At 63.0% G+C, this 19,407-nt stretch overlaps 1 protein-coding gene across 1 annotated transcript in view; it reads left to right on the plus strand.

Annotated features, from left to right (window-relative positions):
- Nucleotides 1-19,407, plus strand: part of ADGRB1 (adhesion G protein-coupled receptor B1) — an 80,185-nt gene that overhangs the window by 8,760 nt on the left and 52,018 nt on the right. Inside the window, exons 2-16 of the mRNA XM_012558762.1 lie at nucleotides 3,738-3,899; nucleotides 4,841-4,951; nucleotides 5,286-5,450; nucleotides 5,655-5,823; nucleotides 6,072-6,241; nucleotides 6,610-6,774; nucleotides 7,014-7,115; nucleotides 8,937-9,043; nucleotides 9,306-9,500; nucleotides 10,194-10,262; nucleotides 10,899-11,007; nucleotides 12,662-12,805; nucleotides 13,470-13,545; nucleotides 13,709-13,811; nucleotides 15,471-15,514. Of these exons, the coding sequence (XP_012414216.1) occupies nucleotides 3,738-3,899; nucleotides 4,841-4,951; nucleotides 5,286-5,450; nucleotides 5,655-5,823; nucleotides 6,072-6,241; nucleotides 6,610-6,774; nucleotides 7,014-7,115; nucleotides 8,937-9,043; nucleotides 9,306-9,500; nucleotides 10,194-10,262; nucleotides 10,899-11,007; nucleotides 12,662-12,805; nucleotides 13,470-13,545; nucleotides 13,709-13,811; nucleotides 15,471-15,514 (1,891 nt within the window). The remainder of the gene's footprint in view (nucleotides 1-3,737; nucleotides 3,900-4,840; nucleotides 4,952-5,285; nucleotides 5,451-5,654; nucleotides 5,824-6,071; nucleotides 6,242-6,609; nucleotides 6,775-7,013; nucleotides 7,116-8,936; nucleotides 9,044-9,305; nucleotides 9,501-10,193; nucleotides 10,263-10,898; nucleotides 11,008-12,661; nucleotides 12,806-13,469; nucleotides 13,546-13,708; nucleotides 13,812-15,470; nucleotides 15,515-19,407) is intronic.

Raw genomic sequence — 19,407 nt, forward strand, 5'->3', positions numbered from 1 at the left:
CGGGCCCACCCTGGCCTCACCCCGGCCCTGTGTTCTGCCCCCTACACTCGCTGCCCCCCTCGGTTCCTGTCTCAGCGTCACGGGATGGGGTGACATTTGAGATGAGGCCACGTGCTCAGTCCTTAGACTGGGGGGCAGGCCGAGGCTCTGGAGTCCCATCAGCGCCCTCTCCTGGTCAGCTGTGGATAGCGGCCTTTCTCTCTGAATCTGTCAAATGCGCCGGTTATGGGGGGATCAGCGAGGTAAGCGTGAGAAGCAGCAGCAAGGTAGGGGCCCGTCAATGGGCAGCTGTGCTATTCTATGGGGTCCCCGCTTAGCCCGGGTTGGGGTTAATGCCAGTCTGCGCTCCTCAGGCGCCCCGCCGCCCTCTACTGCTCACAGGTTATCATTTGCACCGAGACCACGTGGTATTCAGTGTCCACACGTCTGGCTCTTACTCCGCACCTGAGGCCCCCAGGCCCCCCACGCTGAGGTTGGGGCCTCAGAGCCTCACCAGTGCCAGCTCTGGGGCAGACCTTCCTAGGGGTCGTCTCTCCCCTGGCCCTGGCTGTGTGGTCTGCCCCTCTTTGGGCCTCAGTTTCCCCCACTGTAAATGGGGGGCAAACGTTGCCCCAGGGTTAGACTAGGTGTGTGCAGGGGCACCTGGCACTGAGCCCATCCCCCTGGCGGTGGGGCTCAGGATACCCTGCGCAGGACGCCCCCGCCACAGGGAGCCTGGCCTGTGTGGGGAAAGCAGCTGGGAAAGGCACATTTGCATTTAAATAGAGTCCAGGATTTTCCCCTCTTCCATCTTCACCCCTGAGATTAAAGTGTCTGCAGCCACAATGGTGATGGTGGTGACTCCTGTGGCCCCAGGTTGGGCGGGAGGAGTGTGGGACACCAGCCAACAGCCTCTTCCTGGCTGTGTGAATACTGGCACCCTTCTCTCGGCCAGCCTCAGTCTTCTGGTCTGATGAATGGGAGCAGTGCAGCCTGCTTTGTGAGGACAGTGAGCGGCTAGGGCTCCCTGAGACCGAGGAGGGATCTCAGCGCCCACCTGCCCAGCCCCACCCCCACCCCCACCTGGTGGCCCTGCAGGCTGCCCCCACCCGCAGCACCTTCGTTGTTCGTGTCCCTGAGCTGGACGACTAGTGGTGGGTCACGGTATGTGAGCAGACACAGGAGTGGTGACTACCAAGGTCTGTGCCCGCCCTCCTGCCTGGCCCATCACCTGGGTGAGCCCGCCACCCGCCCACCCCTTCCACTGTGTCCCACCCTGCTTGCTCCAAGGACAGGGGGCTTGGGCCACTCGCTGTGTGTCCTTGGCTGAGGTGCTCTGCCTCTCTGGGCCCAGGTGGAGGCTGGATAGGATGGGGAGGGACCGGTGGGAGGGTGGGCTCCGTGGGCTGCTGGGGAGGGAGAGAAGAAGGTTCTACAGCAGGCGTGGGGGTGTGGAGGACTCTCCCTCCACCCTGTCTACGCCAGCAGGGAAAACGCGGACCCACGACCTAGACTTGGCGTGACTCCCTCCATGGAGCCCATCAATTTGCTCCTGGCACCCCCTGCTGGCTGTTTGCAGAACAGACGCAGGGAAAATGAGGGGATTTTGCCTCCCTCTCCAGTGCCCCTGGGCCCACAGAAGCGTGGTTCTCTGGGCCAGCCCAGGCCCAAACGTCAGTGCCGCAACCCGCCCTTCCTGAGTCCTTGGTCGCCAGGCCCTGGGGCTGTCTCGGTTATCCTCACTCCTCCCGTCCTGGGACATCCATCAGGCCGTTCTCCATTTGGAGTCCCTGGGTGGTGCCAACTGTTGGTGTACTCAGCTGCTAACCAAAAGGTTGGAGCACCTCGAAAGAAAGGCCTGGAGAGCTACTTCTGAAAAATCAGCCATTGAAAACCCTGTGGGGCACAGTTCTTCTCTGATACATGAGGTCGCCATGAGTCAGGGGTCGGTGTGACGGCAACTGGTATTATTACCCACTCTGCAGATGAGGGAGGAGCCCCAGTGGTGCGGTGGTTAAGCACAGCTCGGCTGCTAACCCAAAGGTCAGTGGTTCAAACCCACTAGCTGATCCTTGGGAGAAACATGTAGCAGTCTGCTTCCGTAAAGACTGCAGCCTTGGACACCCTATGGGGCAGTTCTGCTCTGGCCTGTAGGGTCGCTATGAGCTGGAGTTGACTCGAGGGCGGTGGATTTGGATTGGTTTTGATGCAGATGAGGAGGCTGAGGACTTGACCGTGCACGGCCTGTGGGTGATGGAGCGGGTACTCGAGTCTGGTCTTGCCTCCAGCTGCCTGCTCTCGACCCCGTTCTCCTGCCTACCCTCTGGGGTCTCGCGAAGTCCTCACTCTCACCCCCTGAGGTGGGGCCTACTCCCCCAAGCCACAGATGAGACGACTGAGGGTCTGAGAGGCACAGAACTTCTGACCTGCCCTTGGCCAGCCTGGTTCTTGGGGAGCCTCCCTGGCCCCCGCCCTCAGCCGCAGTGCCCTCCAGGGGTCCCGGCTCTGGTCTGGAGTCAGTGTAGGCCCTTAGCAGTGCCGTCAGTGACCCCTCGCCGCCTCGAAGGGGTGCATGTCAGTGGTGCCATCCGCTCCGACGCCGAGGGCAGCGAGCCCTTGCTGAGGACGACAAGGACGGTGGTGGCCACAGTGCACCAAGCAGGAAGAGAGACTGGGGCAGGGAGACCCGGGCACCTGTCACGGCATCCAGCTTATCAGGCCAGCGTCTGCCCCGTGGCCCACCGATCAGAGAGGCCCTGCTCTGCCTCTCGCCCCCAATGGCTCCCCAGTACTTTAGGGCCCTCGAGTCCCTCCTCCTCACCTCCCCATGCACCAGGGCTCAGACTTTTGGGGCCTATGCTGGATTGGAGGGGGCACAGGTCAGTGAAGGCAGTGGGTACAGTCTGGGGCTGGGACTGAGGAAGACAGGAGCCAGGAGGCCAGGTGGAGACCTTTGCCCCCCAGCAGGTGGTCAGCTCTGCCGGCTCCCCAGGGACGGTCATCTGGGCTCTGACACCAGCTGTGACCTCGGTGCTCCCTCTCTGGTGTCCCTGTTTGGGGGGTGCTGTAGGAGGAAGCAGCACACGGATCAAAGCTGGGGGTGGGGGCCTCAGGGATTGTGAGGGGCAGCCCTCTGCTGTGTGGATAAGGAAGTGGGCTCACAGGAGCTGGGCCTGGGCCAGAACTAGACTGAGTGCTTTGGGGGAGGGTGCGGGGTCAGACACTGCACTGAGGACGGTGGAGGAGGGCGTGGGTCCGCCCACCCCATCACCAGGATGCCGTGGGGGTGGGTGGGGGGAATCATTCATTCATCCATTCGTTCAGCAAACCGGCCTGGGACTCCTGCTCTGGAGCTCTGGGCCGTCTGGGGAGGCCCTGGCACAGGGGCGGGTAGACAGCCTGGAGCACCGTGCCCCGAGCACCCGGCAGGGGCCCCAAGACCGTCCTCGGCCAGACTCCTTTCCCTGGGCACCGCTGTCAGCCACCCCACCCGGGTGAGGGCCGGCCTCTCAGCAGCCATCGCTGCCGCAAACCCTCCGATGACTTCCAGCAAACCCGTCCTGCCCGCTCCCCGCCCGCGCTCTGACCTCCTAGCTGTCCCGCGTGAGCGCGTGGGCGCCGCGCCCCCGAGCCCTGCTGGGTAGCCCTCAAAGGTCACTGCTAACAGACGCAGGCGGACCGCACACCCAACTTCCGCCCTTTACCGTCCCTTCTCCCCGCCTCGCCTGCCCCTGACCCCGCGTCTGGTCCCTGCCTAGGTGGCTGGAAGCTGTGGTCCCTGTGGGGCGAATGCACGCGGGACTGCGGGGGAGGCCTGCAGACGCGGACGCGCACTTGCCTGCCCACGCCGGGAGTCCGGGGCGGTGGCTGCGAGGGCGTGCTGGAGGAGGGCCGCCTGTGCAACCGCAAGGCCTGCGGCCGTGAGTGCGGGTCCAGCGGGCGGCCGGGATGGAGGGAGGGGGCGGGCGGGGCCAGGTGAGGGAGAGGGCGGTGTGGGAAGGAGCCAGGTGGAGGGAGGGGCGGGGCCGGGTGGAGGGACGGGGCCAGGAATGGACAGGGGTCAGGTGAAGGGAGGAGGTGGGGCCATGAAGAGGGAGGGTCCCTGGAGTGGGCAGGGCCAGATGGAGGGAAGGGGCGGGGTAGAGGGCTGCAGGGGCTAGGCCGGGACAGGGAGTGGGTGGGGGCGGGGCCTCGAAGGGCGGGGCCTTGGAAAGCGGGGCCAGACAGGGGCAGAGCGTGTGCCAGCTCGGGGAGAGGCCTGGTCCAGGCCGGGCGGGGGGACCGGAGGTAAGAGTCTGGAAGGAGGGATGGGACTCAGGCCAGGAGGGACTGTACAGGGCTTTCTTGCCATCGACGGATTGGGATTTTGGGGGTGGCCCCTCCGCCTTCCCACTCGGGCAGCCGTGGCCCGGCCACCCACCCCAGCCCCACCCCGCCTCCAGAACGTATTTCTCTAATAAAGTCTAATGACCTCATGCATTTTTTAGCTGCTCCCGTAAAGGTATATCAGGTTATAACGAGACTGTCACTGCTAGGGTTGTTTTCCCCTTGATAAACTTTTTTGGAGGAAGAGCTCATCTCAGGAGCCTGGGGGGTGGGGGGGATGGTTCGCTGGGGAGGGCAGCAGTCATTCACAGCAGGAAGGGGGGCAGGGCCAGGGAGCAGGACAGACAGAAGGGGACCCATGGTGACAAGACACAGGGTCGGAGGTAGGCTGGGGTGCCCATCTGTCCATGGGCTAGGGGGCTCCTGGTGCTAGTCAGCCTACACCGCTCCGGCCAAGGACTGGGGGAGCAGGGCGGTGGGACGGGCACAGGTGGGGGCTGGTGGAGTCTCTGACTGCACCGGTCCTGTCCTGCAGCCGCGGGGCGCACCAGCTCGCGGAGCCAGTCCCTGCGGTCCACGGACGCTCGGCGTCGCGAGGAGCTGGGGGACGAGCTGCAGCAGTTTGGGTTCCCGTCGCCGCAGACAGGTGAGCTGAGGGTGCGGGGCGGCGTGGCACCCCCACACTGCGTTGAGGCACGGAGTCGGGGAGAGTTGGAGTTCAGGGGCGTCGGTCTGTGAGCAAACACTGTAAATTGGTAATCGTTGCTAATGATAAGTAATAATCTTAGCAATTAACCACAATTAGACTAACTTCTCAGGTGCCAGGTGAAGGCTGGGACCCAGGGATGGCACTGACCCTGCCTCAGGGGCTGGCTCCGGGCCTTACAGGCTCGTCACCCAGCCCTTGCCCTCGGCGGTACCCCTGACGCCCCTAGTGGTGCAGGCGGCGTCGGTCCGTAATGCTGGGTCTGGGTCCGCAGGTGACCCCGCGGCCGAGGAGTGGTCGCCCTGGAGTGTGTGCTCCAGCACGTGCGGCGAGGGCTGGCAGACCCGCACGCGCTTCTGCGTCTCCTCCTCCTACAGCACCCAGTGCAGCGGGCCCCTGCGGGAGCAGCGCCAGTGCAACAACTCCGCCGTGTGTCCAGGTGGGTGCACGGGGCGGGCGGGGCGAGGCCGGGGCGCGAGACAGCTGGGCGGGGCGGGGCCAGGAGGGGCGGGGGCCCGGTGGGAGGGGCGGGGCCCGGTAGGAGGGGCGGGGCCCGGCAGGAGGGGCGGGGCCTGGCAGGAGCTGCGGTCCAGGCGCCAGGAGAGCAGCTGGGGGCAGCCTGCGCCTTCCTGCTCCTCCTCAGTGCACGGCGCCTGGGACGAGTGGTCCCCCTGGAGCCTCTGCTCCAGCACCTGTGGCCGCGGTTTTCGGGACCGCACGCGCACCTGCAGACCCCCCCAGTTTGGAGGCAACCCCTGTGAGGGTCCCGAGAAGCAAACCAAGTTCTGCAACATCGCCCTCTGCCCTGGTAGGTGAGAGGGAGGGCGGGGGAGGGGGGACGGGGAAGATCACCACCTCCGCCATCCCGTCTACTAGGGAGGCTCAAGAACCTGTAATCTCAGACTGCGCCCATGCTGGGGCTTGCGGTGTGACCCTGGGGGTGTTCTCACCCATGTCCCACCTGGATGTTGAGGTGCTCACGCCCAGGTGCCAGGCTGTGTGTTGGCACACTAGCCCTGGAATGTTCATGCCGGCTTCCCGCCCCTTCCTCCCCCGGGCCGGCAGTCGACGGAAACTGGAACGAGTGGTCAAGCTGGAGCGCCTGCTCCACCAGCTGCTCCCAGGGCCGGCAGCAGCGCACGCGCGAGTGCAACGGGCCTTCGTACGGCGGCGCCGAGTGCCGGGGCCACTGGGTGGAGACGCGAGACTGCTTCCTGCAGCAGTGCCCAGGTCAGCGCGCCAGGCCTGTGGGCAGCGGCGTGGTGGGGGCGGCTCTGCATGTCCGGGGCCTGCCCACGTGCTGACATCCGTGGATCGTGCACTCCTGTGTGTATGTCCCTGTCTCTGGTTACTGGTCCCCCCCCCCCGTGCCTCTGTGTCCCCGTCACCTGTGTTTCTGTATTCTAGGGTCTCAGTGTCCCATGTCTCTCCCTACCTTTTCGGGTCCCTCTCTGAGTGTTGATGTCCCCGCGGCTCTGTTTGTGGACTCCTGTGTCTCAATGTCCGCCTCCCTGTGTTTTTCTGGGCCCTGCGGTTTGTGGCTCCTGTCTGTGCCTCCTTGTCTCTGCCGGTGTCCCATGCCTCGCCGTCCCCCACAGTGGACGGGAAGTGGCAGGCCTGGGCGTCATGGGGCAGCTGCAGCACCACGTGTGGGGGCGGCTCTCAGCGCCGGGAGCGCGCCTGCTTGGGGCCCTTCTTCGGGGGAGCAGCCTGCCAGGGCTCCCAGGAGGAGTACCGACAATGCAGCGCCCAGCGGTGTCCCGGTGAGCACCCCACTCTCCACCTCGGCTGGGGGTGGGACACCTGGGCCCCAGCATTGGGCTGGGGCATCGGGGGGGGGGCTTGGGCTCGCTTCTGCTGGGGATAAACTGCCCTGTCACACTAGCTTCCCTGAGGGGCTCGACCCCTCATCCTGGCCTTCCTGAGCCGGCCCCGGCTCTCGCACCCCTCGGTGCCCCATCCCGAACCCCCAGCTCCGCTCATCATGCCTGGCCCTCGGCAGAGCCCCACGAGATCTGTGACGAGGACAACTTTGGTGCCGTGATGTGGAAGGAGACACCAGCAGGGGAGGTGGCTGCTGTCCGGTGTCCCCGAAATGCCACAGGTGAGACCCACGGCACAGGTGAGGTGTAGGGGGCTGCTGATGCTCCTCACAGAGCGGCATGTGAGACGCCCGCTTTGTGAGGTCGCTGAGACATCTCTACAGACCCCTGCTGTTGGAGGAGTACTGCACAGCCTGACACAGACACCTGTGTGCCCTGGAGCAGGGCTGCGGCCCGAGCTCAGCAGAACTCACGGGAGCACAGCGGCCCCTGAGGCCCTGAGCCCTCACCCAGGGCCAGCACTCGCCACATCCCCAGAGAGTGGCCGCCATCACTAGCTCATTGTCAGATGGGAAGCTGAGGCCTGGAGGGGTCACACACTCGCCTGGGTTTGCCCTGCCTTTGTGGGGAACGACTCTGACCCAGGCAGCTCTGACCCCCCAGCCCCTGTGGAGTGAAGTGGAGTGGTGGGTGGGAAAGGCGGGGCGGGGGTCTGGCCGGAAGGGGCTCGTCCCACGAGGGGATGGTCCTTTCCACCCCTGTTATCAGAGGGGTGGCAGTGGTGGCAGGCTGTGCGCCATTCGGGATTGATTTCACGTCTCTGAGCCCCAGTTTTCTCCTCTGTAAATCAAGGGCTGTTGTGAGGAAACCATGGGGAAGTCCTCAGGGGTGGGGACAGCAGGGCTTGGCCACCACAGGGGCCCTGTATCTGTTAGGTGCCATTGAGTCGGTTCCCACTCATAGCGACCCTACGGACAACAGAACAAAACACTGCCCGGTCCTGCGCCATCCTCACAATCCCTGTGCTTGAGCCCATTGTTGCAGCCACCGTGTCAATCCATCTCATTGATGGTCTTCCTCTTTTTCGCCGACCCCTACTCTACCAAGCATGATGTTCTTCTCCAGGGTCTGGTCCCTCCTGTTCCCCGCTACTTGCTCTCTTTTTCATTTATAAACTACTGCTCGTTCTTGGTGCCCAAAAACCAAACCCATTGCCGTCGAGTCGATTCTGACCCATAGTGACCCTATCAGACAGAGCAGAACTGCCCCGTAGGGTTTCCAAAGAGCAGCTGGTGGATTCGAACTGCTGACCTTTCGGTTAGCAGACGAGTGCTTAACCGCTGTGCCACCCACTACAAATTCAGACAAGCCAAGAAAATCAAAGCCCCCCTGTGTTCCCGTCCCTGCCCCCCCGAGGTGGTGGGACTTCCCAGCGGCTGGCCTCTGGGTGTGACACCTGGTGTTTGTTGTGGGTGGTTTTGTGCTTTGTTAATTCATGCTGGCATGCGGTGTTATTACCAACCTTTTCCCTTAATGTACTGGAAATGTTCCCCGGGCCCCTAACGCCTGGCCCCAGCCCAGGTGCGTCCCTCCCTGCCCTGTGCTTCCTGTTGGGCGGCAGGGTTGTGGCAGTTCTCGGCAGCTGACTGCCGAGTCCCCTGGTGATTCCTGGGAGTGAGGTCTGGGGCAGCGGCGCTACTCCCAGGGTGTGCCCGCTCTTAGGCTGCCGACCTGCCCCAGACTGCCCCAAGGCCGCCCCGGGACGACCCACACAACGCCTGCGGGTAGGAAGGCACTTGCCTGTGTAGGCAAGGCTCCTGGACCCTGGGGAGAGGCAGAGCTGAAGTCCTCTCTCGGCAGGCGCTCCACCTGCACGCAGTGGGGTCCCAGTGGTTTGACTCCTGCCGGGGCCCCAGTGCCTGGCCCAGCCTGGCTTGCGGTGGCTGCTCAGAAATATGTGGGATGAAGGAGAACAGGGGAGGCCTGGCCTGTGACAGCTCCTCTCCCCACAGGGTTTTGGGCCTGGGGAACCAGCGGGGGCAGTTCTTGCTGGGATGGGGAAGGTGGAGGCGAGCTGACCTGGCTGTCCCCCCCCGCCACAGGCCTCATTCTGCGACGCTGTGAGCTGGACGAGGAAGGCATTGCCTACTGGGAGCCCCCCACCTACATCCGCTGTGTCTCCATCGACTACCGTAACATCCAGATGATGGTGAGCGGGGCTCCGGGAGTCTCCAGCCCACACATCACCCCAGGGCCCTGCTGTGCCAGCCTCGTCTTCCCTCATTGGGAACAGCCTGCGGCCTTCAGAAGCTTGACCCCGATGCTGTGCCCTTTGGACATGAATAGCTCTGGCCCCTTTGGGGCTGCAGAGGGTCCTCTGGGCACAGGGTCCCTGTCCCCTGGAGTCCTTGGTCCCTGTCTTGACGTGTCCCATGGGGCTGATGGCACCCGACCCTCTCCTGCCTCCCCAGACCCGGGAGCACCTGGCGAAGGCTCAGCGCGGGCTGCCGGGTGAGGGGGTCTCGGAGGTCATCCAGACGCTGGTGGAGATCTCCCAGGACGGGGCCAGCTACAGTGGGGACCTGCTGTCCACGATCGACGTGCTAAGGAACATGACGGAGATCTTCCGGAGGGCCTACTACAGCCCCACCCCTGGCGACGTGCAGGTGGGCTCCCAGGGGGGCCTGACTGAGGCCTGACCCTGGTCAAATCAGAAACCTGACTGTGACCACATGCTGGGCCCTGACCTTGGTCACACACTGAGCTCTGACCCTAGTCACAGGCTGAATCCTGCTCCTGGTCATAGATTGAGTCCCGCTTCTGATCACACACTGAGCCCTGATCCTGGTCACATGCTGAGCCCTGATCCTGATAACACGCTGAGCCCTGAGCCTGGTCATACACTGAGTCCTGCTCCTGATCACACGCTGAGCCCTGATCCTGGACACATGCTGAGCCCTGATCCTGATAACAGGCTGAGCCCTGTTCCTGGTCATATGCTGAGCCCTGATCCTGGTCACACACTGATTCCTGACTCTGGTCACACATAGACCTGATCCTGGTTAGTCAGCCCTGACCTGGGTCACATACTGAGCTCTGATCCTGGTCACAGCCTGAGCCCTGACCCTGGTCACACACTGATGCCTCATCCTGATCACACACTGAGACCTGACTCTGGTCACAAGTGGAGCCCCTGGTCACACAGTGTATCCTTGATTCAGGTCACATACAGCCCTGAACCTAGTCACGTGCTGAGCCCTGATCCTGGTCACAGACTGAGCTCTGAGCCTAGTTACATGCTAGGCCCTGATCTGGGTGCCTTATTCTCTCCTCACTGGCTCTTCTTCCCTTCTTTCCAGAACTTTGTCCAGATCATCAGCAACCTGCTGGTGGAGGAGAATCGGGACAAGTGGGAGGAGGCCCAGCTGGTATGGACCACAGTCAGAGGCCGTTATGGTCATCTGGGGTCGGGATGGCCTGCCATGCCCTCTCTACGGCCTAGCCGTGTGACCTCGAGGAAGCCCCTTAGCCTCTTGAGTCTTGGTTTTCTCGTTCCTCAATGATGGTGCTTTATCTGCGGGTGCTAGTGAGGATTGCAGGACAACATGCTGACACCGTGGTGCACACCGAGGGGCACAGCCATGGTGGTCTTTCTGACCTGGAAGAGCAGTCAGCCTCCCTGCCTCCTCACACCTGCCATCACTTGTCCCGGGCAGGTCCCTGGTGTGGGGGCTGTGGTACCAGAGACCACCTGTTATCTGCAAGGTGCTGACGGCTTCCCTCCACCAGCCTGGGCTGCCTGCCCCCGTGGGCAGAGCCCTGGGCCTCAGTGTTCCCATCCACAGAATGGGGGTGACACTCAGAGATCACCAGCCCTGCTCCCCAAGTCAGGCCCAGGCCTCGCAGGGCTAGGAAGTGACCCGTGGGGCCTAGAAGAGAACAGTGAAAGCAGGAAGCTGGAGGGGCAGGGGAAGGACAGGTGTGTCCCTGCCGGGTTGCAAGTGGCCTCAGTGACGCCTTCCCTGTCGCCTTGGGGGCTCCCTGACCACACCCCTGCTCCCCAGGTGGGCCCCAACGCCAAGGAACTGTTCCGGCTGGTGGAGGACTTTGTGGATGTCATCGGCTTCCGCATGAAGGACCTCCGAGACGCGTACCAGGTGACAGACAACCTGGGTAGGCCCGCCCGTCATTCTGCCGACCCCTCCCCCATGCCTCGACAGGGCCCTTCCTGCCTTAGTTTCCTCATTTATGCAAGGGAGAGGGGGAGACCAGAACCCTTCAGGAGCCTCCCAGGGCCAGTTTCCATGGTTTACCCTGATTAAAGCTACCAGCCCCGAGTCTGCTGACGGTGATCTGACCTCAGGCCTGGGAGAAGGTCAGCAGGGGGCATCTCAGACCCTGATAAGGCGCAGAGACCTCGAACCCAGGGCCAGACCCAGGAACCCCCCTTCCCACAGCCAGCTCTCTTGCACTCCCCTGGGGATGGGGGGCTCGCTTATCCCTGTCGCCCTCCCTGCTCTTAGAGATTTGAAGGCAGGGACTGAGCATTTGTTCCCTCTGCCTTGCAAGCTCAATTCTCAGAGCTCAGCAGGCCCAGCCCTGCCATCACAGGCCGAGAGCCTCAGGCCCAGAGAGGGCCAGGCACTATCCGGAGGTCACGTAGCAAGTGGGGCCCGCACCACCGCCTCGGGGTGCTTCCTTCCCTCACCTGGCTGACCTGGCACATTTCTAGGCGATGTGCAGGTGACCCAGAGAAGGGAGGCTTATTGCAGCCACACTGTGTGTCCAGGAAGCCCCCAGGCAGCAGGCTCCCAGGGTGCCGGCCCAGTCTACGCCCCCTGCAGGCCACACACAAGCACGGCCACAGTCCCCGCTACCCACTACCCTGGGAGTCACAGGTGGCCTGGGCTCCTCCCAGGCACCACCCCCACCCCACCAATTCTGCACCTGTCATCCATCACATCTACTGCCCAGCCCTTTCCTGGGCCTTTGCCTCTGACACCCTCCTCTATGTGGCAGGGACCCATCAGCAAAACGCTCCACAGCCCAGCCTCATCCTCCACGGCCCCTTCTCCTTCCTGCTCTCTCTCCCCAGAACCCCGCTCCCTGCAGCCCACTTGGGGGAAGGGGCTGGCTTTCCTCCCTCAGCCCTGTGACCCCTGCTGAGGGCGATGCCAAGGGGTCGAGTAACGGGCGAGCTGGCCAGGTGTCCTCTGAGCAAGGACGATGAGGGACAGCCCGTTGGAAGGGCAGAGGCTGACCGGGGCTGGTTCTTCAGGAGACCTGTGGCTGGGCCTGGGTAGGCCGAGGTTTCTCGGGGTGCCAGGCCCGAGGGACAGGGTCCCACAGGGAGTGGTTGGGAGGGAAGGCAGCGGGAATCTCTCGCTGAGGGCTGCTTCTCCCCAGACGCTCTCCTTAAGACTGCCCAGGCCTCGGCCCTCTCAGGGCTGGGGGGCCTCAGAGCCCCCCAGTCAGGCCCAGGGCCCTGCTCTCTGGGGGCTCTGACCAGACTCTGCCCAGCCCACGCCTGCTTTCCCTGTGTTTCCCCATTCGTGACCTCACAGGCTTGGGGACAGCGCCTGCCCAGGGTGTGGGGAGCATGTTTAGGGACCAGTGGAAGGTGGAGAGGGCCAAGCCCAGGGGCCAAGGCCGGGCTGCCAGCAAAGGCTGGGGCGTTACCCAGGCCCTGGGTCTTCAGAGGAGCCGGTGCCAGCTCCCACACCCCTCCGAGCTGTGCACCTCTGTGCAACCCTGCTCCACTCTCAGGTCTACCCCTCACGTCTTTCTGTGTGTCTCTCTGTCCATCTGCTGCTCCTTGCCCACCCAGTCCTCAGCATCCACAAGCTCCCGGCCAGCAGGGCTATGGACATCAGCTTCCCCATGAAGGGCTGGCGGGCCACGGGCGACTGGGCCAAGGTGCCTGAGGACAGGGTTACTGTCTCCAAGAGCGTCTTTTCCACAGGGCTGGCAGGTGGGGGCTCCAGTTGTGGGGGGGGCCTGGAAGGTGGGGACTCCAGCCATGGAGGGGGGTAGAGCTGGCAGGTGAGGACTCCAGTCTTGGGGGTAGGGCTGGCAAATGGGGGTACCGGCCATGGGAGGGGGGACTGGCAGGTGGCAGTTCTGGCCATGGGGGGAGGGTGGCAGGTAAGGTTCCCCTGGAGCCTGGGTGCCCCTCTAGAGGCAAAATTCCCCGCCCCTGTTTTTTCTCCATGTACCCGAGGTCACCCTGCCCCAGGAAGCCCTTTTTGACCCCCACCACCTGTTAGGGGGACCCCAGGCAATCTTTACTGAATGAATGAAGGGACCACCTCAGTGCAGGGAGGGAAACTGAGTCCCAGGGAGAGAAAGGGGCTCGCTTGGAGCCACAGCAAGTAGTCTGGCTGCTGGACAAGAAGCCACGGCCTGCAGGGACCCTGGGCCACCACCCAGCTCTCTGACCACAGAGCGGCGTCCCTGGTATGGGGTGACCTGCCCACCCTTCAGAGAATGGCACACAAGGCCTGTCCCCTCCAGCCCCTCGCCTTATACAAGGGGCAGCAGTGGACGGCCAGTGCGGGTCAGATGGGGGTCCGAGTAGGGTCAGAGCAGGTCCAGGTGGGCGGTGGTGGGAGAAGCTGACCCTGTCTCTCTTCCAGAGGCTGATGATTCGTCCGTGTTCGTGGTGGGCACTGTGCTCTACCGTAACCTGGGCAGCTTCCTCGCCCTGCAGAGGTGGGTGCCAGGGCTGGCGGGGAGCTGTGGGAGGGGCGCCTGGAGGAGCTGGGGCAGCTGCACAGGGAGGGCAAGGCGTGCTGGGTGCAGGGGCCTGGGCGGGCATCCAGGAAGAGCCTGGAGGAGGGCCCCCTGATAGGCTCTGCCCCTCCCCTGTCCACAGGAACACCACTGTCCTCAACTCCAAGGTCATCTCAGTGACTGTGAAGCCCCCCCCACGCTCGCTGCTCACACCTTTGGAGATCGAGTTCGCGCACATGTACAACGTGAGTGTCTCAAGCGTGCACACCCGCATTTTTGTGTGTGCACATGTACACACTTGTCAACAGCACACACACCTGTACGTAGCACACACACCTGCACGGGGCACACATGCCTGCGTGCGGCACACACGCCTGCACACACCTACACATGGCACACACGCCTGCACACGGCACACACGCCTGCACACACCTACACATAGCACACACGCCTGCACACGGCACACACGCCTGCACACGGCACACACGCCTGCACACGTGTAGCGTGCTCTGTTGGCCCCCACGTGCCTGCCCACCTGGACATTAACTCTCTCAGCTCTCACATCAGCCCTGCGAGACAGCTGCTCATCCCTGAATCACAGGTGGGGAAACTGAGGCCCAGAGAGGCACTATGACTGCCCAGGGTCACAGAGAGGTCAGCATGAGAGCTGAAATCCACCCGATGCCTAAGCTCTAACCCCTGCTCCTGGCTGCCTGTCCTGTGGGGAAGAGTCCACTGCTCCCTAGAGACAGAGTCTGCCTGCCCGCCCTCCCTCCTGGGCCTGACACTCGGCCTCTCTCCACCAGCTCCCTGGCCCCGGGAGACCCACCTCTCCCCTGGCTCCCAGGGGGCTGCCGAGGCTGGGAGGGGACGGGACACCCTGCTGGAACCCCCAGTGCAGACGGCCTGACCCTGTGGGCCTCCTGGGTCCTAGCACCCACAACATCCTCCCAGCACCCTCCTTGACGAGCCGGGTTCCAGGCTGCCACATGCCACTCCCCCCAGCCCTGCCTCCCTGGGTCAGGTTTGCACATGGGCCCAAGTGATTCTGAGGTGGCAGCTGTGACTCAGTGGGCCTGCGTTCGACATCCTTGCTCCCTGAGGCCAGCTCCTGCTGCCCGCCCCTGGCCCTGCTTTGGGGGGCTGCCCGCCGGGCCTCAGAGGGGCAGGGGCAGGGCTGCCTGAGAGCAAATTGCCCAGGTTACTTGAACCCCAGCCAGGGCCATGGAAGAGCCCAGCTCTGCCCTTTCCGCTGTGTGATGCTGGGTGCAGTCCCCATCCTCCTGTGCCCTGGTTTGCTCCCTTATCAGTGGGAGCAGGTGGGGCTGGTGAGGACTCGCGGCTCCCCCACACACCCTCATGCTTAGAGCAGGCGCCCACCAACCTTGCTGCTGCCGCTCTCATTGTCCATGCTGGGGCCCAGGGGGCGTGGGGACAGTGCCGGCAAAGACTCAGCCCTCCGCCGGGCCACCCTCTCAGACACAGCTAGTAGAACCACGGGACATCTGAGCGGGACAGGGGTGCTTCCTGCGGCCTGGGGGACCCCCGGGCCCCCCCCCGACCCCACTTTGTGTTCAGTGGGAAGGGCCTTGGGTTTAGATGGTTCCAGTGCCCACTGTCACCCTGCATCGAATGGGGGAACGCCGGTTCAGAGGGAGGACAGGGCCTGCCCCAGGCCGCCCAGCAGCCAGAAAGAGAGGTATCAAGCTACAGTCGGGGACTCCTTGTCCACTCTGAACCTTGGCTTCCTGCTTGTAAAACTTGGCAGTTCGTGATAGGGACCCTCAGGTCTCTTGGGTGTAGTCAGAGTGCCCAGCACACCAGGGGTGAGTCCAGGCCCGCTGGGACCCCCGGGGCCATCAGGCTGCTGTGGCCCTGACCCCCGCTCCTTCCTTCTCTTCCAGGGCACCACCAACCAGACCTGCATCCTGTGGGATGAGACAGACGTGTGAGTTCACTGGTTTGGGGGCTTCAGGGAGGCTGGTCTGTGGGAGGGGGTACAGGCTTTGGTGTCTGGTGCTGTCCCCCACCCATCTGAGCACTCACGTGTCCCCCCCCCGACCCCATGTCTGGGTCTGAGGCAGCCTGGAGCCCACCAGCCTCGCCTCCCACCACCTCCTATGGATGCTCACAGTTCAGGGCAGGAGAGGGGGGATGGGGCAGGGACCTCCCAAGCCTACTCCCTACCAGAGCAGGCAGCACCCTGATGTTTCTGGCGAGCTGGCATTGCCACACAGGCGGGCAGCAGGGCTTGTGATGAAGACTGGGTGAAACCAGTGGGAGGTGGGTCCTGGGACCCGCCAATGGCTGCACAGGTCCTCATCAAGCACAGCGAGGACAAGCTGGGTGGGGTCTTCAGCCTCCAGAGGCCCTGTGAGCAAGGGTCCACACAGTGGTTGGGGCTGTGACGGGGATTGTCTCCCAGGTGCAGCAGAGCCAGGGGGCGAGTGGGGAGGGCCTTCAGCATAGAATAGACCAAAGGAAGAGGTTGTTCGAAGGCTGGGAAGTGTGAGGGCCCAGAGGTGAGGAGGTCGGGATTCCAGGCGGCAGACCGGGACAGGCCAGGGGGTGTGATGAGGACGGAGCCTCCACCCCGCACGCTCTGGACCCCATGAAGTTTGATGTGCATGGGGAGGGTGGGGTCAGGGAGCTGGTGTCATTGTCACCCCCTTACTGCCCTGGCACCGCCGGCCTCCGAGCCTCCCTGCACCCCTTCCCCAGGCGCTGGCGGTCCACACAGCAAGTCACTTGAGCTGTGGGCAATGTCCTGGGTGGTCAGGGAGGGCTTCCCTGAGTGGCTGACACTGGAGGACAAGTGTGCCCTGCTGAGACGTGAAGGAAGGTCTCCAGGCCGAAGGCACAGTGTGAGCAAAAGTGTGGGGGTTGGAAGGTGCAGGGAGGCACTTGAGATGTGGCCAGGAGGGGCAGGGGACCAGGGACAGGCAAGGGTGCAGGGCATGGAGAGGGGAGACAGTGAGGGGCCATGGGGCCAGTTTGTGGAGTGTCAGGAACTGTTGGTTATGAGATTGTCCTTTATCCCCCGTCCATCCCTCCCTCCACCCATCATCCATCCATCCATCCATCCATCCACCCACCCTTCCATCCATCCATCCACCCACCCTTCCATCCATCATCCATCCACCCACCGGGGAGGGGCAGTAAAGCAGAAACGTGCGGTGTGACAGTGTTGGGTTGTGCCCCAAGTGGGGCCAGCAGGGCCCAGTGGCAGATGGGGTGAGGCGCTCTTCAGAACAGGCCTCTCTGAGGAGGTGGTGTTTGAGCAGAGGCCTGACAGGCCCAGCACTGAGCACCTGATGTCTGGGACAAGCATCTTGGCAGAAGGACTAGCCAGTGCAAAGGCCCTGAGGTGGAAGTGTACAGGGTCACGCCTCATGACTTCACCGTTCCTAAACGGCAGACCCCATTGGCCCTTCCTGCCTGGGTCTGGGGTGTGTAGGCAGGGTTGGGGCTGGGAGCTGGGCTGGGGAGAGCTGAGGTGGATCCTACGCCTGGGAAACAGGCTCTCTGGCTTTCGATAGTGTTGACTGATTTTCTCTGGGTTTTTCAAGTGGCGCAAGATCTTTGTACAAATGGGAAACCAGAAAATAATGGGAAGAAAAGGCAAGAACGAAGCCCCCCTCATGCTCACGACAACTAGGCCGGACCCGCGGACATGTGGGGCGTCTCAGCACTTTGTGTGTTTGGGGTGGAGGTGGTGCTGCTGCAGGATGACCGGTCTTGCCCCTGATGTCAGCACAAGGCCCTCCCACACCCGGGACCCCCCTCCCCGGGCTATTCAAAGGCTGCCTGCAGCTCCCAGGAGGCAGCTCCAGCTGGTGCCACTTGCCACCCCGCCCCCCCCCGCCCCCGCCCCGAGCCCTGGTTTTCTGCTACTGTGTGTCCCAGCATGGCCGACATCTCTGCGTGCACAGCTTCACCTATGTTTCTGGTGATTCCTGTGGGACAGAGTCCCGACAGGTTTAGTCTCTCGATACTAAATGGTTTTCCAAAAAGGTGTGACCCGTGTCCCTTACCCCCGCCCCCGCCCCTGGGCAGCAGGCTGTGACCATCTGACCGCTCAGGCTGTGGCCGAGAAAGTCATGCTCTGCGGGCCCTGGGGCTGTGACCGTGGGCACCCCTGCCCCTGGGAGCCTCAGCTGTCTCTGCCCAGGAGTCTGTCTGCTTATGGGATGGAGCGGGGGAGGGGCAGCAGGCGCGCTGGATCCGGCCCTCAGGGCTCGGCCGGGGCCTTGGCCCACCGGGCCCCAAGTGTGGGGTGGACGCCCCGTGTGGGCAGACAGTTAGGGGTCTGGGGCCTGAGGCTCAAGGCATCGAGGTTCAGAGGGACGGTGCCAGCAGCCGTTCCCGTGACAGAGACGGGCCCTGGCAGTGTTTCACACGTGTTCCCGTGTTTGATCCTCCATGCCGCCCTGGGAGCTGGCTGACGTGTTCTCTGTGAAGCCCCCAGAAAGGTGGGGGTCCAGCCGAAAGCTCCCAGCTGGTGGTGCCTGTGGCTGACCCCGAGTCAAGGAGCCTGGGGTCTGAGGGCAGGGTCCGAGGCTGACGGGCGGCACTGGCTTCGGCACCCTTCCTCCACCCCTCGCCTCTCCTCTGCTCTTTGTCCGATGCCTCCTCCTTCCGTGGCTGGAGGGCCACCACCCACCCTATGACTCTGCTAAAAAAAATCCCAAAAAACGCATGGTGCCACTATGTGCGTCGGAGTAGAGCTGTGCTTCATAGGGTTTTCAATGGCTGATTTTTTTCAGGAAATCACCAGGCCTTTCTTCCAATGTGCCTCTGGGTGGACTCAAACCTCCAGCTTTTTGGTTAGCAGCTGAGCATGTTCACTGCACCACCAGGGGCTCCATGAATTGGCTTGGAGTGGCCACTTCCATGTTTCCCAGTTGATCTGTCACAGGGCCACGGGGCAGGGCCTGGGGTCTGCTTCCACCAGTGTGCAGGAGGAGTGGTCTGTGCTGATCTGGGCCTGTGTTTGTGTGCCATCCAATGAGAAAGGGTCCCATGAGCCCATGTGTCTGTGGAGGGATTGTGCAGGTGGGGGAAGGTTTGAGAGCGAGAGCCATGGGTCACCATCAGCTAAGAAATAGTGACCTCTTAGCTCTGTGACTTTGATCTGCAACTGAAACCTGACTGCATTCTCAACCTGGTAACGCACTGAGCCCTGATCCTGGTCATACACTTACCCCTGATCCTGGTCACACACTGAGCCCAGATCCTGGTCAGGCACTAAGCCCTCATCCTAGTCACACACTGAGCCCTTATCCTGGTCACACACTGAGCCTTCATGCTGTTCACACACTGAGCCCTCATCCTGTCATGCACTGACTCCTCATTCTGCTCACACACTGAGCCCTGATCCTGGTCATGCACTAAGCCCTCATCCTAGTCACACACTGAGCCCTCATCCTAGTCACACACTGAGCCCTCATCCTGGTCACACACTGAGCCTTCATCCTGGTCACACACTGAGCTCTCATCCTGTCATGCACTGACCCCGGATCCTGGTGTCACACTGAACCCTCATCTTGGTCATGCACTGAGCCCTCATCCTGGTGTCACACTGAACCCTGATTCTGGTCACACACTGACTCCTCATCCTGATCACGCACTGAGCCCTCATCCTGGTCACACACTGAAACCTCATCCAGCTGTCACACTGAGCCCTGATTCTGGTCACACACTGAGCCCTCATCCTGGTCATGCACTGAGCCCTGATCCTGGTCACGCACTGAGCCCTCATCCTGGTGTCACACTGAGCCCTGATTCTGGTCATGCACTGAGCCCTAATCCTGGTCACGCACTGAGCTCTGATCCTGGTCA

Source organism: Trichechus manatus, unplaced genomic scaffold, assembly GCF_000243295.1.
Source record: "Trichechus manatus latirostris isolate Lorelei unplaced genomic scaffold, TriManLat1.0 scaffold00185, whole genome shotgun sequence".
NCBI classification, from domain to species: Eukaryota; Metazoa; Chordata; class Mammalia; order Sirenia; family Trichechidae; genus Trichechus; species Trichechus manatus.